The sequence below is a fragment of the Nilaparvata lugens genome, chromosome 8, assembly GCF_014356525.2.
Source record: "Nilaparvata lugens isolate BPH chromosome 8, ASM1435652v1, whole genome shotgun sequence".
NCBI classification, from domain to species: domain Eukaryota; kingdom Metazoa; phylum Arthropoda; class Insecta; order Hemiptera; family Delphacidae; genus Nilaparvata; species Nilaparvata lugens.
Genome location: NC_052511.1, coordinates 31,882,978 through 31,908,103, shown reverse-complemented (window position 1 = coordinate 31,908,103; position 25,126 = coordinate 31,882,978). Strand labels below are relative to the sequence as shown.

General features: G+C 33.1%; 1 protein-coding gene across 1 annotated transcript in view; it reads left to right on the top strand.

Annotated features, from left to right (window-relative positions):
- Positions 1–25,126, top strand: part of LOC111062010 (programmed cell death 6-interacting protein) — a 40,211-nt gene that overhangs the window by 13,307 nt on the left and 1,778 nt on the right. Inside the window, exons 5-15 of the mRNA XM_039434535.1 lie at positions 452–576; positions 1,470–1,571; positions 1,780–1,999; positions 2,483–2,606; positions 11,495–11,672; positions 13,197–13,358; positions 14,111–14,266; positions 15,490–15,705; positions 16,740–16,895; positions 18,077–18,227; positions 23,448–23,696. Coding sequence (XP_039290469.1) covers positions 452–576; positions 1,470–1,571; positions 1,780–1,999; positions 2,483–2,606; positions 11,495–11,672; positions 13,197–13,358; positions 14,111–14,266; positions 15,490–15,705; positions 16,740–16,895; positions 18,077–18,227; positions 23,448–23,696 — 1,839 coding nt within the window. The remainder of the gene's footprint in view (positions 1–451; positions 577–1,469; positions 1,572–1,779; positions 2,000–2,482; positions 2,607–11,494; positions 11,673–13,196; positions 13,359–14,110; positions 14,267–15,489; positions 15,706–16,739; positions 16,896–18,076; positions 18,228–23,447; positions 23,697–25,126) is intronic.

Sequence of the window (25,126 nt, the reverse complement as noted above, 5' to 3'; positions counted from 1 at the left end):
CTAAGGACTTTTGGACGGTTTAAAAATGATAATCGGATACTATCCGTACCCAAGAACAATGTCCTAGAATATTGTTAGGGAGTTTGGAAACACTCTGTATATTGATTACTATATTAATTATAAATATATAGAATAAAAATACTTATAAACTTACATAACTATAGATATTTCGATTATTATATTGATCTATAGATTTCTTATAGATTTCATATTAGCAAGGGCCTTAATTAAAACAAAAATGTGGGTGACACTCCCACTGCATATGATTTCTATAGTGATTCAAATGTACTTCCGAATATTTCAAGTCAAGTACTGTACTACAGTTTCACTGTTCATCACAGTTTCATATTCATTAATTGTTCTGTTATCTGTTTGTTTATTTAGTTACATAAAGGAAATGTATTATATAACTATAACCACGAACGATAATGATATGAAATTATTTTCTCAGATGGTATGAAAGATTCCATTATCGCAAAGGTAGCTTCTCAGTGTGAAGATTTCTATGCGGAATGTTTGAAAGCATTCCAGAAAGAAAGTTTGCGACAAATCTGGGAAAAAGAATGGCTTCCAATTGTGAGTAAATTTTTTATTATTATAATTAATTTTTCCCCATCGATAAGTATTCAGAGTTATTTGGAATAGGCTATTATCGCAGTTATTCTTAAGGATAAAATAATGAGATATTGATGAGTGTGCTACTCTCCCATTTCTTAAATCTTATGATTATGCTAGTTTTATTCAAGTTTATCAAATATAATGTGATTTTAAAAAAGACTTTGAAGTTAAAGTGGAAATTTAAAACTGTTGAGTACACTGGAACCTCTAAAGTGTTTGGTTCATCATGTTCCCCAAACGTTTGGGGAATATCGAGCTACAAGTTACAGCTTTCGGAACTGTCGTTGGGTCTCCTCACTGATGAAAGACATAATGTAGTGAATTAAATAATTTGCAAGTAATGTATGTTAGTTTCCATAGTCTCGTTATTGTGGATTTTAATAAAATTCACATATGAATGTAACTACTCTCCAATCGATCCTTCTTGGACTCTTATAGGCTAATATTTACACATAACCGTCAGTTTAACACCTCATTTCCTAAACTAAATTTAATTAAACTGATTTCACTTCAGGTTATGTATTACCATATAGTATTTGAAACTTATGAACTTTACCATTTAACCACAATTATATTGTAACTGAAATAACAATATCAATACCGATATTTATTTAGTGTCATATTTTATTTGATTATTGGAATGAAATACAAGTTAACAAGTTCCCTTTTTTAATACAGTATTTTATTAAGAGTAAAACTATTTGATTCGTTTTTTATAAACTGATTTCTAGTGTAAATAAAATGTTATTCCATCTCAATAATAGTAGTAGCTGTATAACAGAAAATTTGATTGTGTATTTGATTATTTATTGAAGATCGGACTAATTTGTGTATGTGTTTGTTTATTGCAGATTGCAGGAAAGCAAGCCGGATTTCATGCATTGGCTGAATTCCACCAGAGTTTAGTATGCAGAGCCAACAAGTCTGTTGGAGAAGAAATAGCTCGATTAAATGTAAGTATCATTTTACGATTGATACATCAATGTAAAATGTTAACTGTTAAAATTGTTTGATTTATTTATTCTTCAGTTGTTTAGTACGACATTTTATTTGAAACTGGTCAATTAATATTCGAACTATATCTCGATTCACAATTATTATTTAACCTATAGTTGTTTACTAATTGTTTTCAGCTATTCGTAACATTTTGTTAATTTTCAGAAAGCAATAGATCTGTTCAAAATCAGCCAACAAAGATGGAAGCCGAGTGCGTTCGCAGACCACCTGAGCAAGGCGCAGCGCCACCTGGAGGAGGCCAAGAAAGACAACGATTTCATCTACCATGAGCGCATACCTGATGCCAAAAATCTCGAACCGATACCTAGAGCTGCAATTTCCAAGCCCTTGCCAATGCCTCCTAGACTGTCTGCTAACTTTAAAGGTAAATGTTATTTTCTTCTTTGTTATTTAATGTTTATAGTTAGCATATTTTTGCAATCTTATTATTTTATTTTGTTAAATATTATCCCTGAAAGTTAAATGAGAGCAATCATAGGTCAAAGGGCGAAAGCACACCGAAACAGAAATATGTATGCAGTCAAACGGAGAGAAAATCATACGTCTGCATGCAGACATATGCAGACAGACGGTCGACTTTGTGCGTTGTAACATTTGATCACCTGGGAAGAGATATTTCCTCCGTTTGTGTGCACACGTCGGTCTGCTGCTTTAAAGTAGCAATCATCTTGTAACAATATGGAATTGCTTCCAATATCCTCCAGAAACTGGATACGGTGTGTTTGAAAAACCTCCCTCCGACTTGAGTGTGTCACAGTGAAAAGAAAAATATGTATTTGCAATGATTGAATTATGACCAAATTCCGACTCGAATATAAGAATTGTATATTTTTTACTTTGTTTGCAGATCTGTTTGAAAATCTTGTGCCACTGGCGGTGCATCAGTCGTTGTCTGCCTACGAAGTGAGGAAGAACGATTTAGTGACTGCTGAAATCAACAAATTGCGGGAATCCACGCAGCTGCTCAATAGGTAAGGACATTTATATGAAAAATTTGTTAGAATGGTGGATAAATTGAATAGGTAGATTATGTAGTACATTTTTGCAAAATTGTGAGGATGGAGAATAAATTGAATAGGTAGATTATTGTGGTAAAGGATCTGTTTTGTTTACATAAACATTTTTCATAATAGTCATGAATGAATAGAGCTGTTATATTTACATGAATTGATTGATAAATTCCTCCGAAATTGTTAAATAGGTAATATTAGACCAGCCAACGAAAGTTTATAGAGGGAAATGTTTGGATCACAATGTTTTACCACTCAGCTCTCTTCGGGATGGTTAGAGGATGAACATATCAAAAGTCTCCATCCTTATCCCTGTGGTAAGGGGATGATTTAATGGTACAATTTCCTATCAATCAAATAAATTAATATGATAGATATTCAACTCAAATAGAAATACCTGGAACTATAATTTATTCTTTTTTGAGTGCAGTTTGTAGGTAACATCGTATCGAGTGGATATATCCTATACTTTTAAGCAAGCAATTTCGACATTGTAGAGAATACTGCGTATTTTAGGGTATGCAGATGACGACCTAGCGGGAAGATCGGTAGCGGCAGTCACAGAGATGTTTGTAGACTTGGAACGGGCAGCTAATGAGCTAGGGCTAAAAGTAAATTGTGAAAAAACCAAGTTCATGCAACAAAGCAGACGTCATCACAACAGAAGAACCCTCTCAGTGGGTAACTATAGCTTTTAGAAAGTGAATGACTTTACCTACCTGGGAGTTAACACAGCGGATTACAGTGATTAGATGAAAGAAGTACAAAAACGGCTTAATGCAGGAAACAAAACATTATTCTCTATGCTGCAGATATTCAAGTCAAGAAGCGTTCATAGGAACATAAAGATCTGAATATACAGGGTGATTCTTAATTATGGTTAAATAATTTAATACGTTATATTAGAGGTGAAAATAAGAAAAAAGTTCTTATAAACATATATCCATAAACGCTTCATTAGCGAGCTATACAGGGTTAAAGATTTAGCCCGGAACTCAGTTCCTCTGGTGAAATACACCGATGCTGAATTGTTTGAGGACTAGTTTTTGAGAAACTCATGTCTGGAAGCTGTAGTGTGAGTAGTTTTTGAGAAAAAAGTTGAAATATGCAAAATATTCAAGTAGATAAACACAGGCTTCTACGTTTGATGCTCAATAACTTTCTTTAATGACCAGTAAACAAATAATTTTTTGCAATAAAAATTGTAGAGAATTTAATTCTGAAAAGAATTATGTAAGCTGTGTGAACTAAATTTGAATAAAATGTATTCTTATGTAGTACATTACACCACAAAAATTTGCTGTTTTATGAGGAGAGAACTAATAACTCATAGGTTGTAGCTGATTGCAAATAAAATATTCGGTTATCTATGAAAAGTTTTTTTTTCTATGAAAGTAACATATCTAAATGACATTAAACTTATACCATAGGACTAAAGATGATGTTCAAAGTGACCTCCGTTGTTCTGAATGCATATGTTCAGACATCTTCTCATCGATTGTCGGAACCGTTCAAATATTCCAGGAGTCGGCTTTATCATTTCTATTCCGTTCAAAATCCTTAATCGGAGTTCTTCAATGGTATCAATCGGAGTATTGTATACAAAGGTTTTCAAGTGTCGTCCCCAAAGATAAAAATCCAAAGGATTTAAGTCTGTTGACCTAGCTGGCCATGGTACTGGCCCACCTCGGCCTATCCATTGATTTGGAAAGCTGTGATTCAGGTGTTCACGAACAGCAACACTGAAGTGTGCTGGATCTCCATCATACATAAACCAAATGTTTTGGCGCAACTGAAGAGGTACATCTTCAAGTAAGATAAATAGCTCTTCTCTCAAAAAGTTCAAGTAGATTATGCCATTAAGCCTGGGAGGAAGCTCGAAAAGAAGTAGATGATCTCCTATGATTCCTGCCCAAATGTTTACTGAAAACTGATGTTGTGGACGATTAGGTTTGATGGCATGAGGATTCTCATGTGCCCAAATATGTTGGTTGTGGACGTTAACGATAGCTGTTCTTGTAAAGTGTGCCTCGTCGGTAAATAAAACGGTTGTTAAAAAGTTTGGGTTAACAAGTATTTCTAAAAACCATCAGCAAATACCAGCACGGGGAATACAGTCTCGTGGCAATAGAGTATGAACTTTCTGGAGGTGGTATGGATGTAATTGTTGCTCTTTTAGTATCCTCCAAATAATAGATTGTTTGACATTAAACTGCACTGACAATTCCCTCGTGCTCTTCTCTGGATGTTCATAAATTTCATTAAGAACTTGTTCTTCTAACTCAACAGTCATAGTAGATCGGAGTCTGCCTGCATAAATGTGCTCTTTGGATATCAAAGAATCTGTTTCAGACAGACGTTGATGAATAGTGGCAAAAACCCTTGAACTTGGACATACTCGGTTAGGAAAGTTCTCTTGATACAAACGTCTTGCTTCAGTACTATTACAGTGTCCCATTCCATACATTAAAATGCATGTCAGCTAATTCGGAGTATGAATAATGTCTAAAATTACCTGCCATTTTTAAAAAGTCAACACTCAACACAAAAGCAAATTGAAATGATTACAAATAACTGGTTAACAGATTAAACAAAAAACACAGCGCGGTTACAGTAGGCCTAACTTAGTTTGTTGTTTTGTTCAACAATGAGCTAAAATATTTCTGAAAATAATTTTCAGCTGGTAATTTCTTTTAGATTTTTCTTATTTGAAACAAAATAAATCAGCTGTTTTGGAACAGCTGTTATTTAAATCCATGTTTTATTTGCAATCAGCTAAAACCTATGAGTTATTAGTTTTCTCATAAAACAGCAAATTTTTGCAGTGTAATGTACTACATAAGAATACATTTTATTCAACTTTTATTCAAATTTAGTTTACACAGCTTACATGATTATTTTCAGAATTAAATTCTCTACAATTTTTGTTGCAAAAAATTATTTGTTTACTGGTCATTAAAGAAAGTTATTGGGCATCAAACGTAGAAGCCTGTGTTTATCTACTTGAATATTTTGCATATTTCAACTTTTTTCTCAAAAACTACTCACACTACAGCTTCCAGACTAGTTTTATTCAATTTTTCAGATATTTTTCCATATGAATCCAGCATAAGTTTCTCAAAAACTAGTTCCCAAACAATTCAGCATCGGTGTATTTCACCAGAGGAACTGAATTCCGGGCGAAATCTTTCAATTTTTTTTTTCAAATTCAAATTTATTCACACTCATAAATACATATACAGAAACCAAATAGAGTCTAGCTTGACAAATACAACAATAATCCATCTAAAATTTAATAATAGATTGTAAGTAATAGTATATAATATAATAATATATAATATAATATTAATGTGAACAATAACTGCTCACAAAGTGCTTCATGAAGCACTTGTCCGTGAGCAGGAGTTGAGGTTTAATCGGATATAGGAGGAGAAAAAAGCCTACACACACACACAAACACACACACACATATAATCACCATCATCAAGTAATTTTATTGATTGATTGTAGCATTTCCTCTCTTTAAATATACTTATATTATGAAATGTAGTTGAAACTGCGAAAAAATGGGAGGAAGAATCACCAGTATAATTTTTTTCAACATAATTCATGACAAGAGAGGGGGAAAAAATGAAAAATAAAAGATGAGACATAACAGCGATAAATAAAACAATGTTTGCAGATCAAAGCTCAAAGCAAAGGTTAAACTTTAAAGGATACAGAAGTAACTACAGTAAAAAGACCATACTACACTGAAATTCATATTCAATAATGGATTAGATATTAGCACCATGTGTTTCTCAGCTTACTACTTTGAATAAGTCTTCTACTTCTAATGGTGAATGAAGCCATAGCCAACTCTTCGTTTGTTTTAGGAATTTCTTGAGATTCTGTAGCTTTCTAATCTCATCTGGGAGAATATTGAAGAATTTAGGTCCAAGGAATAAAAAGCATCTCTGGAAGGTAGTGCTGTTTGGTTTGGGGAGTCTGATTAGCATCCTTGTAGTTTGCCTAGTTATCTGCTGATTTTGTTCAAGATTCCCCATTTGATTCCTATCCCCACTCATTTTATAAAACAAAGATAAAACTTTCAGTACATACATGTATCTGAAAGGTAGAATTCCAAAGAACCTGAATATTGGGAAAGTATGCGTTCGTCTATTAGCTCCAAACATTATTCTAACAATTGATTTTTGTAGGACTATAAGATTTTTAAAATGAGACATGAAGGTAGATGCATAACATGAGATTCCGTATTCCAGCCTACTATTGAAGAAAGAGAAATACATTACACGAAGAATATTTACAGGGAAGAATTGACGCAGTTGATAGAAAGTCCTAACCAAGTATAAGAGGTACCCTTTTACTTTATTCACATGCAAATCCCAATTTAGACTTTGATCCAATATTAGCCCAAGATATTTAATAGAGTCAGATTGTTGAATTACCTCACAGTCACAACTCACAGATCTGCAACCGACCTGATGATACCTGACAGGATCAGTGAAACTAAATGGTGATGATAATGAAAAGTTTATATAGGAAGTCTTGCTCGCATTTAGTGCTAGTTTGTTACAGTTGAACCAGCATCGCAAATCAAACAAATCCAGCTGCATCATTTCATGCAGTTCTTCTTCATTTTTAGCAGAATACGCTAGGGCTGTGTCATCGGCAAAAGATGTAATTGATCCAAAAAATGTGTGGGAAAACAAATCATTTATGTAGACTAAAAACAATATAGGGCCCAAAACGGATCCTTGTGGAACGCCGTATTTAACTGTTGTCAGCTCACTATCACAACCCGAAATAGACACATACTGCTTTCTATCCATCAAGTATGATTTTAACCACATGTTGGTAACACCACGGACACCAGCAGCATGAAGCTTATTCAACAAGGTGCTGTGTTCAACTGTGTCGAAAGCCTTTCGGATGTCCAAGAATAGACCAGATGTTCTATTTTTATGTGGTGTGTTGATGCTGTGATAAATATCTGACATAAACTTATATAATGCCTGTTCTGTGTTCAAGCCCTCCTGAAATCCAAATTGGTTTCTATTAAAATAGTTCACTTTATTGAAAAAGCTCATTAATCTTTTCTTAAAAAGTTTCTCTAGAATTTTTGAGAACACTGAAAGCAGTGAGATGGGTCTATAATTTGAAATTTCTCTATTCGATCCACTCTTAAAAATAGGTATTACCTTGGCTGTTTTTAGATTTGATGGGAAATGGCCATTCAAAAAGCTGGCATTAAAAATGTGACAAAGAACAGGAACAATAGCATAAGCTATAGATTTTATTAAACTGGAAGAAATATTATCAGGACCTGGAGATTTTCCATTTTTCAATTTATTTATTTCAGTTAGTAGTTCTTGATAGCTAATAGGATTTAAGAAAAAAGAATTTTGGATAAAATCACTTTTAAATTTTCTATCATGATTTTCTCTCATGGATTCATCTGGGTCATGTATTGAAGAAACTATTTCATCAGATATATTTATGAAGTATTCATTGAATTTGTTAGCCAGAACGTTTCCATCTGTTATTAGATTATCTCCACAATGCAGATGGATCGACCTTCGTTTGGAAACTGATTTACTGCAATGATTATTTATAATTTCCCATTGTTTTTTTACAGGAAAGGTATTCAAGTTGGAATAAAATTTAATCTTTTGATTTTTTATTAATTTATTTATGTTATTTTTTGCAGCCAAGTACTTAGCTTTTAATCTCTCATTTTGGGGAGATTTTCTATGCGCTTTATAGAGTTTATCTCTATGCTTAATTGCTAGGCAGAGCCCATCTGTCATCCACGGTTTTAGACGCTTAACATTTTTGACAAGCCTCTGGCTTGAACGAGTGCACTGCTTTATATACGCCAGCAGTCCATCCATGAACACAGAAAACTTATCATCAACACTGTCGCAAGCATATAAGTCACACCAATTATGCTCCATCAACAAGTCCGTCAATTTTTTGACGTCGATGATATCTTTAACTATGGGAGTAGCATGACCGGTCCGGTCTCCAGACACAGACAATGAAGCCGATATAGCTCTATGATCAGTAATCAGCGATTCAATGACTGAACTCTGAATTATTTTCCTGTTAAACTTGGATTTATAAAAGATGTGATCAATGCAGCTTGAGCTAAGGTTTGTTACACGAGTATCTACATCTATCAGTGATTGGTAGCCATTGAAATGCATGATTTCCATGTAATCAAAAGCCCCAGCACTACTCAAGTCATTTATATTAATGTTAATGTCTCCAAGAATCATTGAGTCACCTTCACATCCTAGATTCTCCAGAAAATGGCTCAAACTATTCAGGAAAACATCTAATCCAACAGAGTGCCATCTGTACAAACTCAATAATCTAAATTTGAAGTTGGATTTTTTCAGAGTGAGTAAAATAGAATCGGCTCCATCAATCCGTGATTCATCTCGCGAACAAGCAAAACCTCTGCTAGACGAAACAAATATCATGATACCTGATGCTCTACTTATATCACTGCCAGTGGAGTAATTATCATATCCATCAATAATATAAGGGTTCGCATCATTTATCGGTTGGAACCATGTTTCTGATAGGACAATTATATCAGGCTTCACTTTCCAACAGTTTATGTACAGTAAAAAGGAATCAAAGTTTCTGTTCAGACTACGAATATTTTGATGCAAAATTGTAATATTATCACCGCATGTTAGAAAACACGAGTTAACCCTGGTGATATCCTCCACTAATTCACATGCATTAATCATTTAGAATTTTATTTTCAACCAATATATTATGGAGAAGGTAATGCTCAATGCTAAAATGTAATACGGAATCAATTATAATGGCACACATTCGTACAACATTCATACAAAGAAAATAAAAAAGATTAAAGAAAAGAGAATTGTTCGAGTACTCATAGATTAAGGAATCATTTCGTAATAAACAGAAAGAGAGAATATCTTTCATATCGTTTTCAGAAAGAGAAAGCAGTACTGACATGCCAGCCTACCGAAGTTAAGGGTGGGTACATAACAAAAAAAAAAATAGATAGCCTACCTACTGTAGTTCACATTCAGATTATTTAAAAACGTTAGCATACCTAATTAAAAATAAACATGTATAGATATAGTTAATGGAGATGCAGATCTTAGTTTATATATAATATAATGTGGTAATAGAGCAGGCTCTAGTTTATATAACTTATTCCAGATATAGTTTAAAATCCTAGTTCATCTAATCAGATATCGAACATAATAATTTCTAAGAAGGCAAACATTTACTTGATATTCTCTGAAAGATTAAATGAATTTTCAGGTAGAGATAATCCTGAAGCCGATTTCGACCATTGAGAGTGGAATGATAACTACTTAAAAGTAAGCAATTAGCGTTTGATTGGCAACTCAGTTGCAATCTATGTCATCGAATTTGGAAATGCCTTTAACTGATTATAAAATTAATACGACAATTTTTATCAACAATAGTACAGACTCACCAGTGATTTGGATTTAAACAACATATTAATATTGAAAATAATAGGACAAGACTAAAAATGAAGTATGATTATGAATACAGTATCAATATCAATCGTTTGTACAATAGGCGTGAAAGGACAATATTATAGAAGTTCCAAAGTATGCTATTTTTTTAAACATAACAATAAGTAAATTGCACTTTTCTAACCCCACAATGATAATGGTTTTTTTTAAGTTTCATAGTATTCACTAAAATTCTTCTAGTATAATATAATAATAAATGAATAAATAATAGAAAATAATTAAATAAAATTTTGCTAAAAGCTCTCCATATTATTATATACATAGTATTTTAACAAAAAATTGCATTATTCTGGATGTGGTTTGTAATGGGCAGTCTGGAAGAAATGCATATGCAAATCAGTTAATGTAATGCAATTTGTTGGAATTTTAATGCCTATTCTGGATGTTATTATGCACGCAACAAGTATGCTATTCGAGAAAAAAAAAAATAAAATTTAAATAAAAAATAAAAAATTGGTTGATATTTGAATAAATGATATAGAATGATTCACCCTGTATAGCTCGCTAATGAAGCGTTTATGGAAATATGTTTATAAGAACTTTTTTCTTATTTTCACCTCTAATATCACGTATTAAATTATTTTACCTTAATTAAGACTCACTCTGTAAAAAACTATAATACGCACAGTGGTTACGTATAGAAGTGAAGTGTGGATATTATCATCCAAGGCTGCAGCGAATCTAGACCGCTGGGAAAGGAAAATGCTGCGTAGAATATACGGACCTGTGTGTGATGAGGGTGTCTGGCTAATAAGAAACAACAATCAATTAGCTGCACTCTGTAAAGAGCCACCCCTGTCTGTATATGTCAGACTGAAACGCTTAAGATGGGCAGGGCATGTGGAGCGGATGCCAGACACTCGGTCCCCCAGAAAAATATTGTGGGACAACCAGGAGGCAAAAGACCGGTGGGAAAGCCAAGACTAGGATGGGTGGATGGCATCTCAAAGGATTTGAGCTGTAGCGCCATCGAAGAAGAAGAATAGAATACTGCGTATTCAATCACAATTGCTTGTAAAGGTTTGAACCTTTGTATATATTTTTATCTCTCTGTCGATGGGCACTTCTTCAAACAGTGCTTTTTATGTTCCAACCTTGACTTTTATATACTTTAGTTTAGTAAAAACTTTACTGTTTTGAACATATTTTTTGTATTCTGGATGCTTTTCAAAACATTTTTATTGATTCTAAGCATTGTTCAAGGCATTAAATAGTATCCACCGTATATATATTTACTAAATGGTTCAACTTAACAGAACTGAAATGATTTGTCTTTAAATTTATTTATTTCAGTGTTTTGGCGTCACTGAATCTGCCGGCTGCTCTTGAAGACACACACGGTGAAACCGTTCCTCCCTCACTGGCAGAAAAGGCTGAGAATATCTGCTCATTAGGTGGAATCAGAAAATTAGAAAGCATGATCAGGGAACTGCCGGAGTTGCTACAGAGGAACAAAGAAATTTTGGATGAGGTAAATAGAATTTTTACGATATATTTTAGCTCAATTATATTCAAAAGTATTGTAACGGTCACAAGTAAATAATAACATTTCAACTTGGAAATCTCAATCCTACTAAATCTAAGTTTAAAAGTAAAAGTCACTAGTAATTAAGATGGTTTCTTATCTGAGAACGTTTTTTACAAAGTACCTATTACCAACATACAATATCAAATCAAGTTTTTATTCAATGATATCAAATATGCTTGGCGTAATTAAAAACTCCAAATCATGCATTACAGAGAATCATCATTTTACAAAAAGGAACATTTTGATTAAAATTGAGAATAGCCATAACCAATATATAGCCAATAGTAACGAAATATTGTTTCCTGGCATTTTCTCTTAATGATCGACATGTTATACAGTCTTGGTGAGACAAACCAGAAATTATAATTTTCATTGTTGTAGGTGAAGCTTTTTAGGATCCAATTTTCGAAAACCATGAGTTGCATAAACATAATATTATGCTCTGTTCATCAAAATAATAGAAATCTAAACAAGTAATTTTCCAAAATTTACCTGTAAATTCTCATTTTTCATGTACTTGAACCCATTCGTGTCCACTGATCCCAAATGGGAACAAGTCATTATCAAGTTTTATCATTGGGTCAACTTGTAAAATTATAAAGTCTCCCTCGGTCCATTTGCTCCAGGTTATTTGAAATCCATCGTTCTAATTATAATTCTTAGTTTAGTACTGCTATACTTGTGTCTAATGCATTCTAGAACATTACAGTTGTGTTTTGTGTGATATTATGTTACTTTTCCATAATAAAAACACAATAGTATATTACGCTACAAGCACAGAAAGTTAGTGTTTACGGTATGAGGATAGTTTCCCGGCCGAGACTTGCCGAGCATATGTTATCCGAATACCGTAAACACCTTTCTGAGAGAGTCGCGTACATATTTTTCGCCACACTACAGGTATAGCTGACGCCAAAAAGTTAGGCGGTTTCGTGGGTCTCTTGTGCGTTCCAACAGCTGATGTTGTCAAGTAGAGTTGTCATCTACCTTGGCTTAGGTGATGATTTTTAAATTAAAAGAGACAATAAATAGATGCATTGCATCAGCTGTGAGTAGGTTACACCATGTGACCCACGAAGCCGCCTAACTTTTTGGCATCAGCTATATAAGAATAATAAGTGGGATGGAAATTTCCGATCTCACCCTCCTGAACACAATGCACCATATGGCACAGTTGTCCAAACACATTTTCAAAAAAGTTTTCTCTTTCACCTTTCTTAGTTCCATGTTAGCGGCCGGAAAGGGAACTCTTTCCGGCTAAGGCCGGAAGAGACCGTATGAAACCTGTTTCTTACGTCAGACGAGAGTCGTCTGCAAACAATGTCTTTCAGATCTACGTAGGGACTGGAAAACAGCTGTTTTCTGTGCAGTGTGGCGAAAATTGAAATTATGTATAATAAAAGTGGTTGACAATTCAATTTGTGTTTTAATTTGCATTCTATAATATTTTTGGGTTTAATTTTCCAGGCTGACAGAATGCTGGCTGATGAGAAACAATCTGACGACCAACTGCGAGAGCAATTCAAAGAGAAGTGGACCAGAACACCATCTGAGAAATTGACCGAAACATTCCGCGTCAACGCCTCCAAGTACAGAGAGCTCATCAATAATGCCATCTCAGCAGATAAGGTCAGTAATCCTATACTGTTCTATGTTATTTGTTTGTGAAGTACATTGAAATGATTCGAATGGCTGAAAACTTGAGGTTCTTGCTAGAAAGTTCGTGACTGTATTGATGGAGCTCTTGGTTCCTTGAATAGACCTCCTAATCTTTTGAAGTGTATTATGTTTTCTGTTCTGATTCTGAGTTCGGATGATTAAGTATTTTTGCTAAATTTCATGTAACCATGTTGTAGCCTAAGTCATGTATTATTTTTACATCTTATTGATTATACAAATTTACTGTCTCTAGTCAATATTTGGATTCAGATGTTTAGTGGATGATATGAAGTCATTAAAATGTTATATTCTTTGTAAAAGTGATTCGAAAGAACAAGTAAATGAACAATACTTCACAATTTTTAATATTATAAACCAATCCGGAATAATTGAGAGTTATACCTTGGGTAGTTGCTCTTCCACGGGAATCTTAATATTTTTTTTTAACAAATTGTTTCAGTTTGTATCGCTATTACTAGTATTTTTAATTTTAAAAGAGACTAGTATTTGAAATACTCAGTACTTTTAAAATCATTGTATCTCTTACATCTCATCTAACTTCGTTGTGTTCATTCCATCTTCTCTCTGTGTTTATCAAGCTTTTCACATTAATGTTTCTCATGCAGGATTCAATACATTTAATCGGTCAACATTGAATTGAAATGAGTTTTTTTGTTTCTCAATAAAATATTTGTTACTGATTGGTTAGAATATTTTTCTAGATTGTGAGAGACAAGTTCGACACGCACAAGCTGGGCATTGAACTGCTGAGTGAAGGCCCCAATGTGATGCAGGCCGCCATTCCGAAAGCAATCAGCGGAGGCTCGTCAGCCCATGAATCAGTCGCCGCCTCTTCTCTACGCCAACTCATGGAACAGGTATGTCGAAAGTTAATTGGTATGTCAATCATTTATTCGATCAAACACATTGCAATACTGGAAAGAAAATACAGGCGCTAGCCCAAAACTTTTTCTCTTCCTAAATGTAGTTCATTAAAATTGTCCAAAGTAGGGTTATGCTCATTATAACCTCACTATAGCCTCACACAAACGGAAATTCTACAAACATAATCGATGTAAATGTAATTACAGGTGCTGAGGCATTTCCTGTTAAACCTGTATTAGTTCAAACCTGCAGTTTTTTTCATGATCTGAAAAGTGTAAAAGTATCACAAGCTTCCAGACTTGCTGTCCATAATCTATTTTTTGAATAAATAATAAAGAATAAAGAATTTGAATATATCAATGAAAATGTTGAATTCATAATGCACTTTATGGCGTCTGCAAAAACAATAGTTTGTGACTGATGCAAAAAACATTTCAAAATTGTCAGAAATACAGAAAAATGAAAATTAACCAATATTTTGAGTATTATCATAGAAGTGAACTGTAATAAATATCAGGAACTAAAATTAGCAGTCTGATTATAGGTGTCTATGTATTAGCCCGATTTGAATGTAAAACGAGCAATGGAAATATTGGATCCGAAAAAATCAAAGCATAAAAATTCAAACTAAAAGAGGTCATCAAATTAAATTGTAAACAAATTTAAATCGAAGCCATTTATTCATGTACCGTCAATCGACCTTTACTTGTCAGATTATGAATGTTTGGTAGTAGACCTATATCAAGTGAAAATCAAAAATATCATATTCCCTTCTTGAATAGTTTCCAATTTGTAACTCTTTTCAAATTAGAAAAATCACTTCTACACAAAAGAAGTGAATATACAATATTGAGCAGTGATAAAATGAAATATAGTACCCTTTTATAGTATATAACCAATTATACTTTCTAACAACAATATCTTTTTATAAGTATTGAAAACTTTTGAAAAATGTATTCTTACAAGAAGAAAAAGAAGTTCTATTCTATAAAAAGATACTAAATTTATTTTTATTTTTCATTGAAAAGTAACCCTGGATATTTATAATACAGAACAGTATAATATATTCACATTATAGAATAGTGTTTCCTTTTATTATAAAGTTCCACAGTAACAACAGAACTTCTTCAAATAAGCGTTCCAGAAATTGAAATTGACTGTCTATGAAATATCTGTCAACTATAATATTAATGTGCTCTGTATATGATTTGTTAAGGTGGAGACTTTGAAGGCAGAGCGTGATACGATCGAATGCGAACTGAAGTCGGCCACCACAGACATGAAGGACAAATTTTTGTCAGCGCTGAGTCAAGACGGAGCAATCAACGAACAAGCGCTCTCTGTCGAAACTCTGGGAAAAGTGTTCGGACCCCTGCAGATGCAGGTCAAGGATAGCATTATAAGGCAGGAGAGTTTACTCAATGAGATTCAGGTAATTATCTATTTTCTAAAATATGGCTTTAATATATATTTTTAATTTGTTTAAATGGTTTTTTCACTACCTTACTGCAAAACTAAGCCTTTACGAGCTGAAGCAAATCAGTATCAAACATTGGAGTGACCATAAAATGTTAATAAGTTGAAAATTAACTTTCTTTACTCGTGTTTTTTATTCCATGAATCTTATCGAGCTCAATACAATGTAATTCAATGTTTTTTGTTTGATTCGGATTGTAAATTAGAGTGTGCAATTCGAAAATGTATAAGTAACACATAACCTAGCTAAATTTGAACTGTTGTATAAATTTGAACCGTTTTGACCTTAAACCTGTGGTACTTTTCTAAAAGTTGTGTAATACTGAATAATTGAATAAATAAATAAAATGTTTTACAATATCAGAAAAAAGGAATTTGAATGAAACTAATTAAAAATTGCATTGTTTTGGAAGAATAAATGGTTTTCAGAAAAATGAATTGTAATTTCAATATTATATTGTATGTCGAGATACAATATATTATATTGTATATTGTTCATGTTAATCGATTTCACACCCTAGATGAGTCACTTGTACAAAATAAGCTGTGAATGTTCAAACACAGCTTTCTGAATAATTCACAAAAGCTTCACATTTTTTGTAAAACATATTGTTATGAGCTGCTTACAACATGGAAGGTAGACCAAGGTTAAGGTGGATGGATGCAGTTTCCGGAGATGCAAGAGTTGTTGGGGTCAGGAATCGGAGGCGTGCTGCCATGGACAGAGTAGAAAGGAGGAAAATGTTAGAGAAGGCCAAAATCCGCTTTGGAATTGCGAGCCAATGATGATGATATTGTTATGAGTTAGATAAATTAATGTTTTATCTTATATCATAATATGCCTTCTCATGAATACCGTGTATCAGAAGCATGTAATAAAATCGTAATACTATTATACTGGTTATTAATATATTTATTTATGTAAAAAACAACACTGATGTGAAAACATTGTTAGATGTAATACTAAGCAATCGTTGTGTTGGATTTCAGTCGCAAAATACGGCGTTCTGCAACGAGAAGAGTGGTGGCGGTGCCGAACAGAAGCGAGAGAATGTGCTGAAGGAGCTGGCCGCTGCCCACGACGCTTACATCGAACTCACCAACAATCTCGAGGAAGGCAACAAGTTCTACAACTGTCTCACTCAGGTCACTCATCTTACCTCAAACCTCACTAATATCACTCAAAACGTTCAAATTATTCTGCTATTACATTTCAATGTTTGATTCTTCAAGAGTATTTTTCAAGTAATTAATTCTGTAAGACATTTTAGCTGTTTTAATGAGACTGGTTTTATTCAAAAGAAATTATACTGCTATATAGGAAACACATTTTGAATTCCATTGTGATATTTTGTAATGCATAAGCAGCAGTATTATTTCTTAATTGATATTTCCTAACTGATTCTCAAATTAAATGTTGATATGAGTCATACTAACTTAATCCACAAACTTGTTGCCAACGTTCAACTGCCAACAATGTGTTTGAAACTATTTTCTTCTTCCATCAATACTGTATCATTTTTCTACTTTATTCAATCAATGTGTAAAGAAAGACCTTTCTTTAGACCATGGATTCAATAAGTAAAAATGATAATTGTCTCCCTTTTTTAACTCATAGGCCCGGTTGCACAAGAGCCTGTTAAACCACGAGAATAAGAGAAGGTTTTTTTTGAAAAGAAACTTCTCTGATTAGTTCTCGTGGCATTTAATCACGGTTTAGATTAATAGGCTTTTGTGCAACTGGGCAGAAGCATTATTTTTTTCAAGTGAAACAATCCACCAACTCGTGAGAACACTGTTGAACTGATTGTTGATTATTTGCTTGATTCTATAAGTGAATATGATTTTTACGTGGATCAAATTTCGATGCTTATAGAAATGGCATGGATGTTTGTACCTTCTTATATCAATATAATAATATGTAATCTATATCATTTCATGTAATCTATATTACATAGATTACATAAAATGTAGCTGCAGTTTTCTCCTTGATCTAATTGTATATGCTGTTTACAATGCTGTTGCATAACTTTCATTGATTGGTGCTTGAAAAAACAAACTTTACAAGTGTTTGAAACACCCTTGCTCTTAATTTATTTGTTATACTTTTCCGATTATGGTGATGCGACATGCACTGATGAAGAGTCACCTTGGAGTTTATCTTTCTCAATATCCTCCAGCATTGATGAGAACATTTCAGACTTTAACTTATTTTCAACTCAACATTCATCTGACAATGATGCTGTGAGCATTATTATATTTTAACATGGAACAATTCTAAACATTTCTGTAAACAGTTTTTGTTAAATGTTGTTCTTCTTTTTCAGAACCTGTTGGGATTTCAGAACAAGATATCGGACTACTGTTTCGCGAGACGAACAGAGAAGGAAGAGCTGATGAAAGACCTGACTCAGAACCTGAGCCGAGGCAGCGCCCCCATCCCCGCTGCTCCCTCCCACCATCAGCAATCAACCACTGGTCAGAATCTAGAAAACAAAGATGATGAAAATGATGAACAACTTTCTGATAGTTGTTGCATCCAGTAGTTTCTTTTTCATAATTTGTGTTTGTTTTTGAAGTATGTCTTTCACTGCAGAAGATGAAGGTTAAATCACATAAGGTTAGGTTAGGTCACTTTTAATTTGAATTAGGTTGCGCTTTACTTCAATGAATGGCATGCATACAACATCCACCAACAGTTTGTTTCATTTGCATGGCTTGCAGTTTGTTTCTGAAGTCTGTCTTTGACTACAAATGTGAGTACGATTACATCGAGATTAGATTACATTCATCTGTAGTGAAAGGCATCAAACTTTTGCACATTGCATATTCTATATTTATATTGCACGGTTTCAAAACTGGTTGTTCGTCTTGAGTAAAATTGAGTTACTAAATAGTGAAATAGTTAATAATTAATAGTTATTAAACTTCCAATTCGAGTTCCTTTAGATCAATCGATTCGGGTTTTATCAAGAATATCTAGTCTCACAATCAATTACTACTAAATAGATCCCTATCAAATTTCTAATAGTTCTATTTTTATAATTGTTGAGTTTTTGAGAATTTAACCTATCGACTTCTCATCACCCATTAATCTGTTCTGAAATTAAAATAAATTGTTTTGAGAAAGGTAATTTCTTGGAAGATATCTAGGTTATATCTAGGTTTTCCTACACGGTAGTACCGCATTGCATACTTAGAATCATTTGTCAGTACTCAAAATATTGTATTAGTATGCATTTGAGTAAAGATAATTTCAATTTCCCTTTGTATTTTTTAGCTTGGTTTGTATATTAGTCACAAACAGCTATTGTTTTGCGGAAGTCACGAAGCACATTAATTTTTTGAATTAACAATATTTGACAAGAGCACTTTTATTAATCAAGAATTATATTATATTATGGACTGCTATGTTCAAGTCTGGAGACTTGTGATTCTCTTTGTATTTATATTTCGATTCTTGATTATGCATAGAGAGTTCTATTTTAGTTTGAAATTCCAATTTTAGAGTGATGTTGTAATTAGTGACACATGATCACAATATTATCGATCAAACTTATTGTTAGCAAAATAAGATCATTATTTATAATTATACAACGCCTAGATATTTATTCGCAATTCGTATAGTTTTTTCTATAAGTGATTTATTTTCCCTTACGAATATTCGGTATAGTCATTGAAGTCATATATTTAAAATGTGCTTGGTTTGTTATTCTACCTCTCTCTTAAAATGTACAAATTCCGTTCAAAGAAACATTATGGGCCATATGCTTCAATCTACGTTAAACGCTAAACCAGGATTACTTGTTGTAATGACTTGATCATATTTTTTTATTATAATGTGTTTCATTCCGGGTTCAAACTAACAGCTAATATTTCTCCGTCTAAACCGAGATATTGCAAGAATATAGGGCCGTGAATCATAGGCAATACATTCTTCCCTATTATATCTCTAACGTGGTAATTTTCTGTATTATTTTTCAATAAATATGTACGTGGGTTATCTCAAAAGTAAGTTGCACTATTAAATAAAAAATATAATAACGCACAGAATTTGTTTAAGAGATTATATTTGAGAAACTACATGTATCAGTTATTTTTCTACATAATCTCCTTTAATTTCAATACATTTTTGGTATCGTGGTATAAGTTTTTTTAATCCAGTGTCATACCATTCTGCGCCAAACTGTTTAGCCATGTCTGAACTTCTTGTTTGAGATTTTCTTCGTTTGCAAAGCGTCTTCCCCCAAGGTGTTGAAACAGATGAAAGTCGCTTGGAGCGAGATCAGGGGAGTATGGTGGGTGTCCGAAAACATCCCATCCAAACCCTTCAAGCATTGTCTTCGTCTCTTCGAAAATGTTCGGGATGCGTAACCTAAAGTCGTTGTTCGTCATTTGTTGTTGTTCTGCCTTCAATAATGATTGGCGCGAACGAGAAACCATTGACCTCAACATAACGTTTTCACCGTACACACTGCACAACTCACGATGAATTTCAGTTGCATTTTTATTGTTTCTCGTTAAATAACGAATAACACTGCGTACTTCGCAATCGGCGGTAGTAGTAAGTGGTAGCTCCATAGTGGTTTGATTGTAACTGACAAATAAGTCATGGCGGCCTCTTAGGAATTTCACAGTGCTATCACAACACCCAGACAAAAGTTCCCTGCGAACTCCAGACGTCTCCTGCCAACTGCGCGGATATAAAAAATGGTGCAACCTACTTTTGAGATGACCAGAGTAATTCTTGTAGGATTTTCACATTTTTTCTCATACTAATAAATTAGACGAAATTTTGTGGTAAGAGTCTTGTTATCAGTGTTATGTGGATGACGACTCACAGCTTAAACACTCATCATAGTATACTAACATCAATAATTGATTATTAATAAATATTTTTATTGAAGATGTTGGAATAACAGTGTTGAAAAGTGTTTGGTGTTGAGATGTTAATTACAGTTGTAGACTGGAGAGATGATCTCTAGTTGTTCGGTGCGGGGCGGTCGGAGGTAGAAGGTAGCCAACTGCGCCTGCCTAAATAAAATTAAAATAATTGAGATAAAATTAGGAAATAGAAGAAGTTTTGGGCAATGGCCTGTTTTTTTCTTTTCCTACTATTGTATTGTTTGCTTTATCCAATAAATAAATACTGTATTATTATAATTTGAAAAATACGACAGAGCGGTGTCGAATGATACAGGACAGAGCATCAATGCTTAACGGAAGTCAATGTTTTGTTACGCGTATCGAATTTTTGATATTTACAAATAGCCTATTATTTTCATTTATGAAAGAATGAGACGAGGTGAAAACAACGTATCATATTATTACCAAGTACCATAGTAGCGTAATGGTGCAGTGGAAGTGGTAACTCGAACTGATCTTCTATCCAGTCCACAACTGTACATGTTCTGTAAATATGTACTAACATTGTTCAATGTTGGAATTTTGTTAGGAGTGAGTATTGTGATGTATGATCAATTCAAATTTCTACTCTTGAAGAGGGATTGAACTATTCCAAGAACTGTTATTTTTATTATATTCTAATCAATTTCAGTTGTTTTGTTATATTAATTGTTGGTTTGGTATATAATTTTTTTTTCAAATTGATTTATAGTGATAATCTTATAATACTATCAATTGGCAATCCCTAATATTTGTTGATATTTTGTAACGATTATTTCAAATATATGCTGATGAAAATAGTACTTATTCTTTCGTTATTTGTGTTCTCTTTTTTTTGATACTCTGAAAGGTCCATTCATATACTTGAATATGACAATTTTGCTTAGACTAATCTCATTATTTATTTATTTTATCTTTCATCACTCGAAATTTAACAGTATGGTACAATCAGAGTTATTCCTATTATTTTTATAAAACAATACAGAAATATAAGTTAACAAAACGCATCCTAACCTTATTGTTCTAAGGATAGCAATAACAATAATTACTATAGGCTGATTCGGGATTATGATTTTGTGGTGCAAAATATGGGAGAGTTGTAAGCGTTTGGGCCACTAGAGTTCAATACTACCCGTTCAAAAACATCAACCATTTTTCAAAACTTTCTAGTATTGCTACAAAAACTTAATCCTATAAAACTAATAATTAAGCATTTTTTGTATTTTGAATTTTTAACCTAAATATACTCATTCAGAAGATGAATCGATTGGTGTTCCCTCTTCATTTCCTACACAGTTACTCTCAAACTAATCACAAATTAATGAAACTCTGGCAATATCATAAGAATTGTTGGAGGACGCCAGTTGTGTCAATTGAATTGAAAATTGAGCAACGATTTCTTGTAAACGAGTCGAAAAGTTTACGACTTGAAATTCTCATGACATGAAAAAGTTGCTAATCGAGAAAAATTATTATTGTTTTTGACAAGTCGTGTGTATAAATGTAATTTAAATGAAATGTAGAGAAATCGTTGAATTTATTTAGAAAAAATAATCATGAACCTAGGTTTTTTCGCTGAAATTCTGCAGAGCGTTAAAAATACGCTTGCATCTACCATGCCATGCAGGCGCTTAAAGAGTTCTAGTAGAAGGGCAGGGTGAAGGGAGTACTGTTGAGAGCTTCCTACATCAAGGGACTTACGAGCCTAATAGTTTTATAAAGACATTACCCTGCGAACCATACCTTGCCTAGTTTAAAGGACACGCAGGCAAAGCTACAGGACGAGAACTGTACTTCAATACTATAAGAGCATATTAGACTTTTAATCTGTCTATCTTCAGCAAAAAGGAATTCCTATTTCATTCATTTCTGTTGATAGTGTTGGATGGCTTGACACTTCCTCATTTTCTAACTAATTTTCAAAGCATATCTAAACAACGAAGGAATGTACATTAGATAAGAGTATAGGCTCTGGATTGTTAGCGTTGGCAATAAGTAATGTTTTCTTATTCAATGGAATATTTACACTTCTAAAATGCTTGGGAACCTTTTGATATGTCTCAAATTTTAGATTGATAAATAATGTAGAAAATATTACTATAGAGAACTCTTGTAAGATCTCTTGAGAATTCTACAATCTCTAAAAAAAACCTCTTAAAAAAATCGTAGAATATTGGATTGTTCTTTTACTGTTCATTAATCGAGATACCGTACCCGAATTACCTCCACGATTTTCCTCGAGTATCTGCAACTATTCTTCCAGTATTCCACGTTGCTCTTAGGGTTTTCCATTATAAGTAAGTTGTTCTACACTGGAAAAATTATTACTTTTTATCCACCTTAGAAATCAGTGTTGATTCTGAACATTCTATTCATTCGTTTCTGATTGGTCCACGAAATAGCCAAAGTTATGCTTTCTTAATATAGTGGGATGATTTAATATTGGGACGATATATTGTTTCCGTTTTGAAAAAAAAATAATTTGTATAAATTTTGCTTGCAAAATCAATTGAATTTCATGTGAATATTCGTTTAGTGCTGTTATTGGTGTTAAGTGCACTAAGTATATTGAACCATTAAGTATGTAGTTTTTACTAGGGGTATAAGTCATGGTCTGGACCATTTTTTAACATCAAGATATTATTTATATTGAACATTTTGTCAGATATTAATTAAAAATACTTACTGAATAAATAGATGAACGTTTGACGTATTTTTAAGATAGATGAAAATCCATTATTGTAAGTGATATGATAAGTATTATGTTATTTAAATTGTGTATTTATTTTCAAGATGGAAGGAAGGAGGTGCCTCCACGTCCCCCACCACCCAATGTGTCTGCTCCCGAGCAACAACACCAGCAGCAGCAACACCAACAACACCCGGGAGCTCTGCCGTATCCGGTGTTTCCCTCGGGAATGCCCGTGCCGTTCGGAGCCCAACCCAACGCTCCCTACCCCGTGCAGTATGCTCCGCCTCCCATCCCCAACTGCTACAACCCCTACGCCACTCTTCCCTATCCAACTCAGCAGCCACCTCATCGTAAGGCTCTTTCATGTTTATTCAATAACATATTCTTAATCAAGTATTAGATCAAAACATTACAATATTGGAAATAAAAAACGGGCGCTAGCCGAGACAGAATTACTTATCTAAACGTAATCATAGTTGGGTAACATCATAGATGGTTTGCATGTGTTTTTATGCATATAATAATATAAAATAATATCGAGTGTCCAGGCTGGCAGGGTCTGGTGTTAGAGTTTTCAGATCGCAACTGATCAATTTCAGGGCCTCTGACATGACCTAAGGACTGTTTTTAGGCAGCCGGGACCATCCGAAATGCATAAATAGTTATTTCTTTCTTGGGGTAGCCACATACCGTATATGAAAACGTCACATTTTACAGACATGTTTATTTTGATGTGCGCGACAAAATGAACGCACTGTTCAATAATTTATTATTATTAACAATAATCAACCATAAACAATGAATATATTTTCAATTTTAGTAGATTGACAAATAATGGATAGTAATAAAGTGCAGTAAGAAGCACATTGACTTTTTATTCCAGGATCATTCATAAGATTATCTTGAACAAAGTAAACAATTGAATATTCAGTAACTTTGTATTTTTGAAGATATTATTTTTTTATACGCTGATTCAATATCTATGAATGTATATAGATTGAAACTGAGTTCTCAAATTGAAGCACAGAATTTATCCAGTTTTGAGTATGCAGTAAAATAGTCATTAAAGTATTAAAATAATAGAAAATTACATTGAAAACTAGTAGCTTTGTAGCTTTTTCCTAAATCATATTAAAACTGTTATTGAACCATTATCGATCTGTTACATCAAGTTTTGTCAATATTATTTTTGTTAAATAAGAATACTTGTAATTGACACGGTTAAAACAGTTGTTAAACCGTTATCTATCTGCTACTACTTATTCGTCCAATATTATTCCCATTGAATAAAAATAGTTTGAGTTGACTCTTAACACTGAAAATCATAATAATGAGAAACTGTTTTTGATGTTACGTCTTTATAAATCTCCAGTAAACTAAAAGTGTGCTAAATTTGTTCAAGTAATAAGAAACTGGCTTCTTGAGTTACAATATTATCAGTCTCCAGTAAACTAAATTTTTAGAGATTTAAAAAAATAGGGTGGAAAGAAACAGGTTTCTATTGTTACACAATTATCAATTTCATCATCAATTTTAGAATCCAATGAAATGAAGATCCCTTCTCTATCCATCTATTTTTATCTTCTATCCGTTTTTTACATTTTCATTCATTAGACCTATTTATGAACCAGTGAGATAAATACAAGTACCTATAAAAACAACTGCTCCCAAGTTGATTAGAAGATTTAACCACTCTTGCATTCAATATTTTTGTTGATACTGTAGAATTACTTGTGCTAATGACTATTTTCATGTATATCTGTATTATTTTGATGCTAAT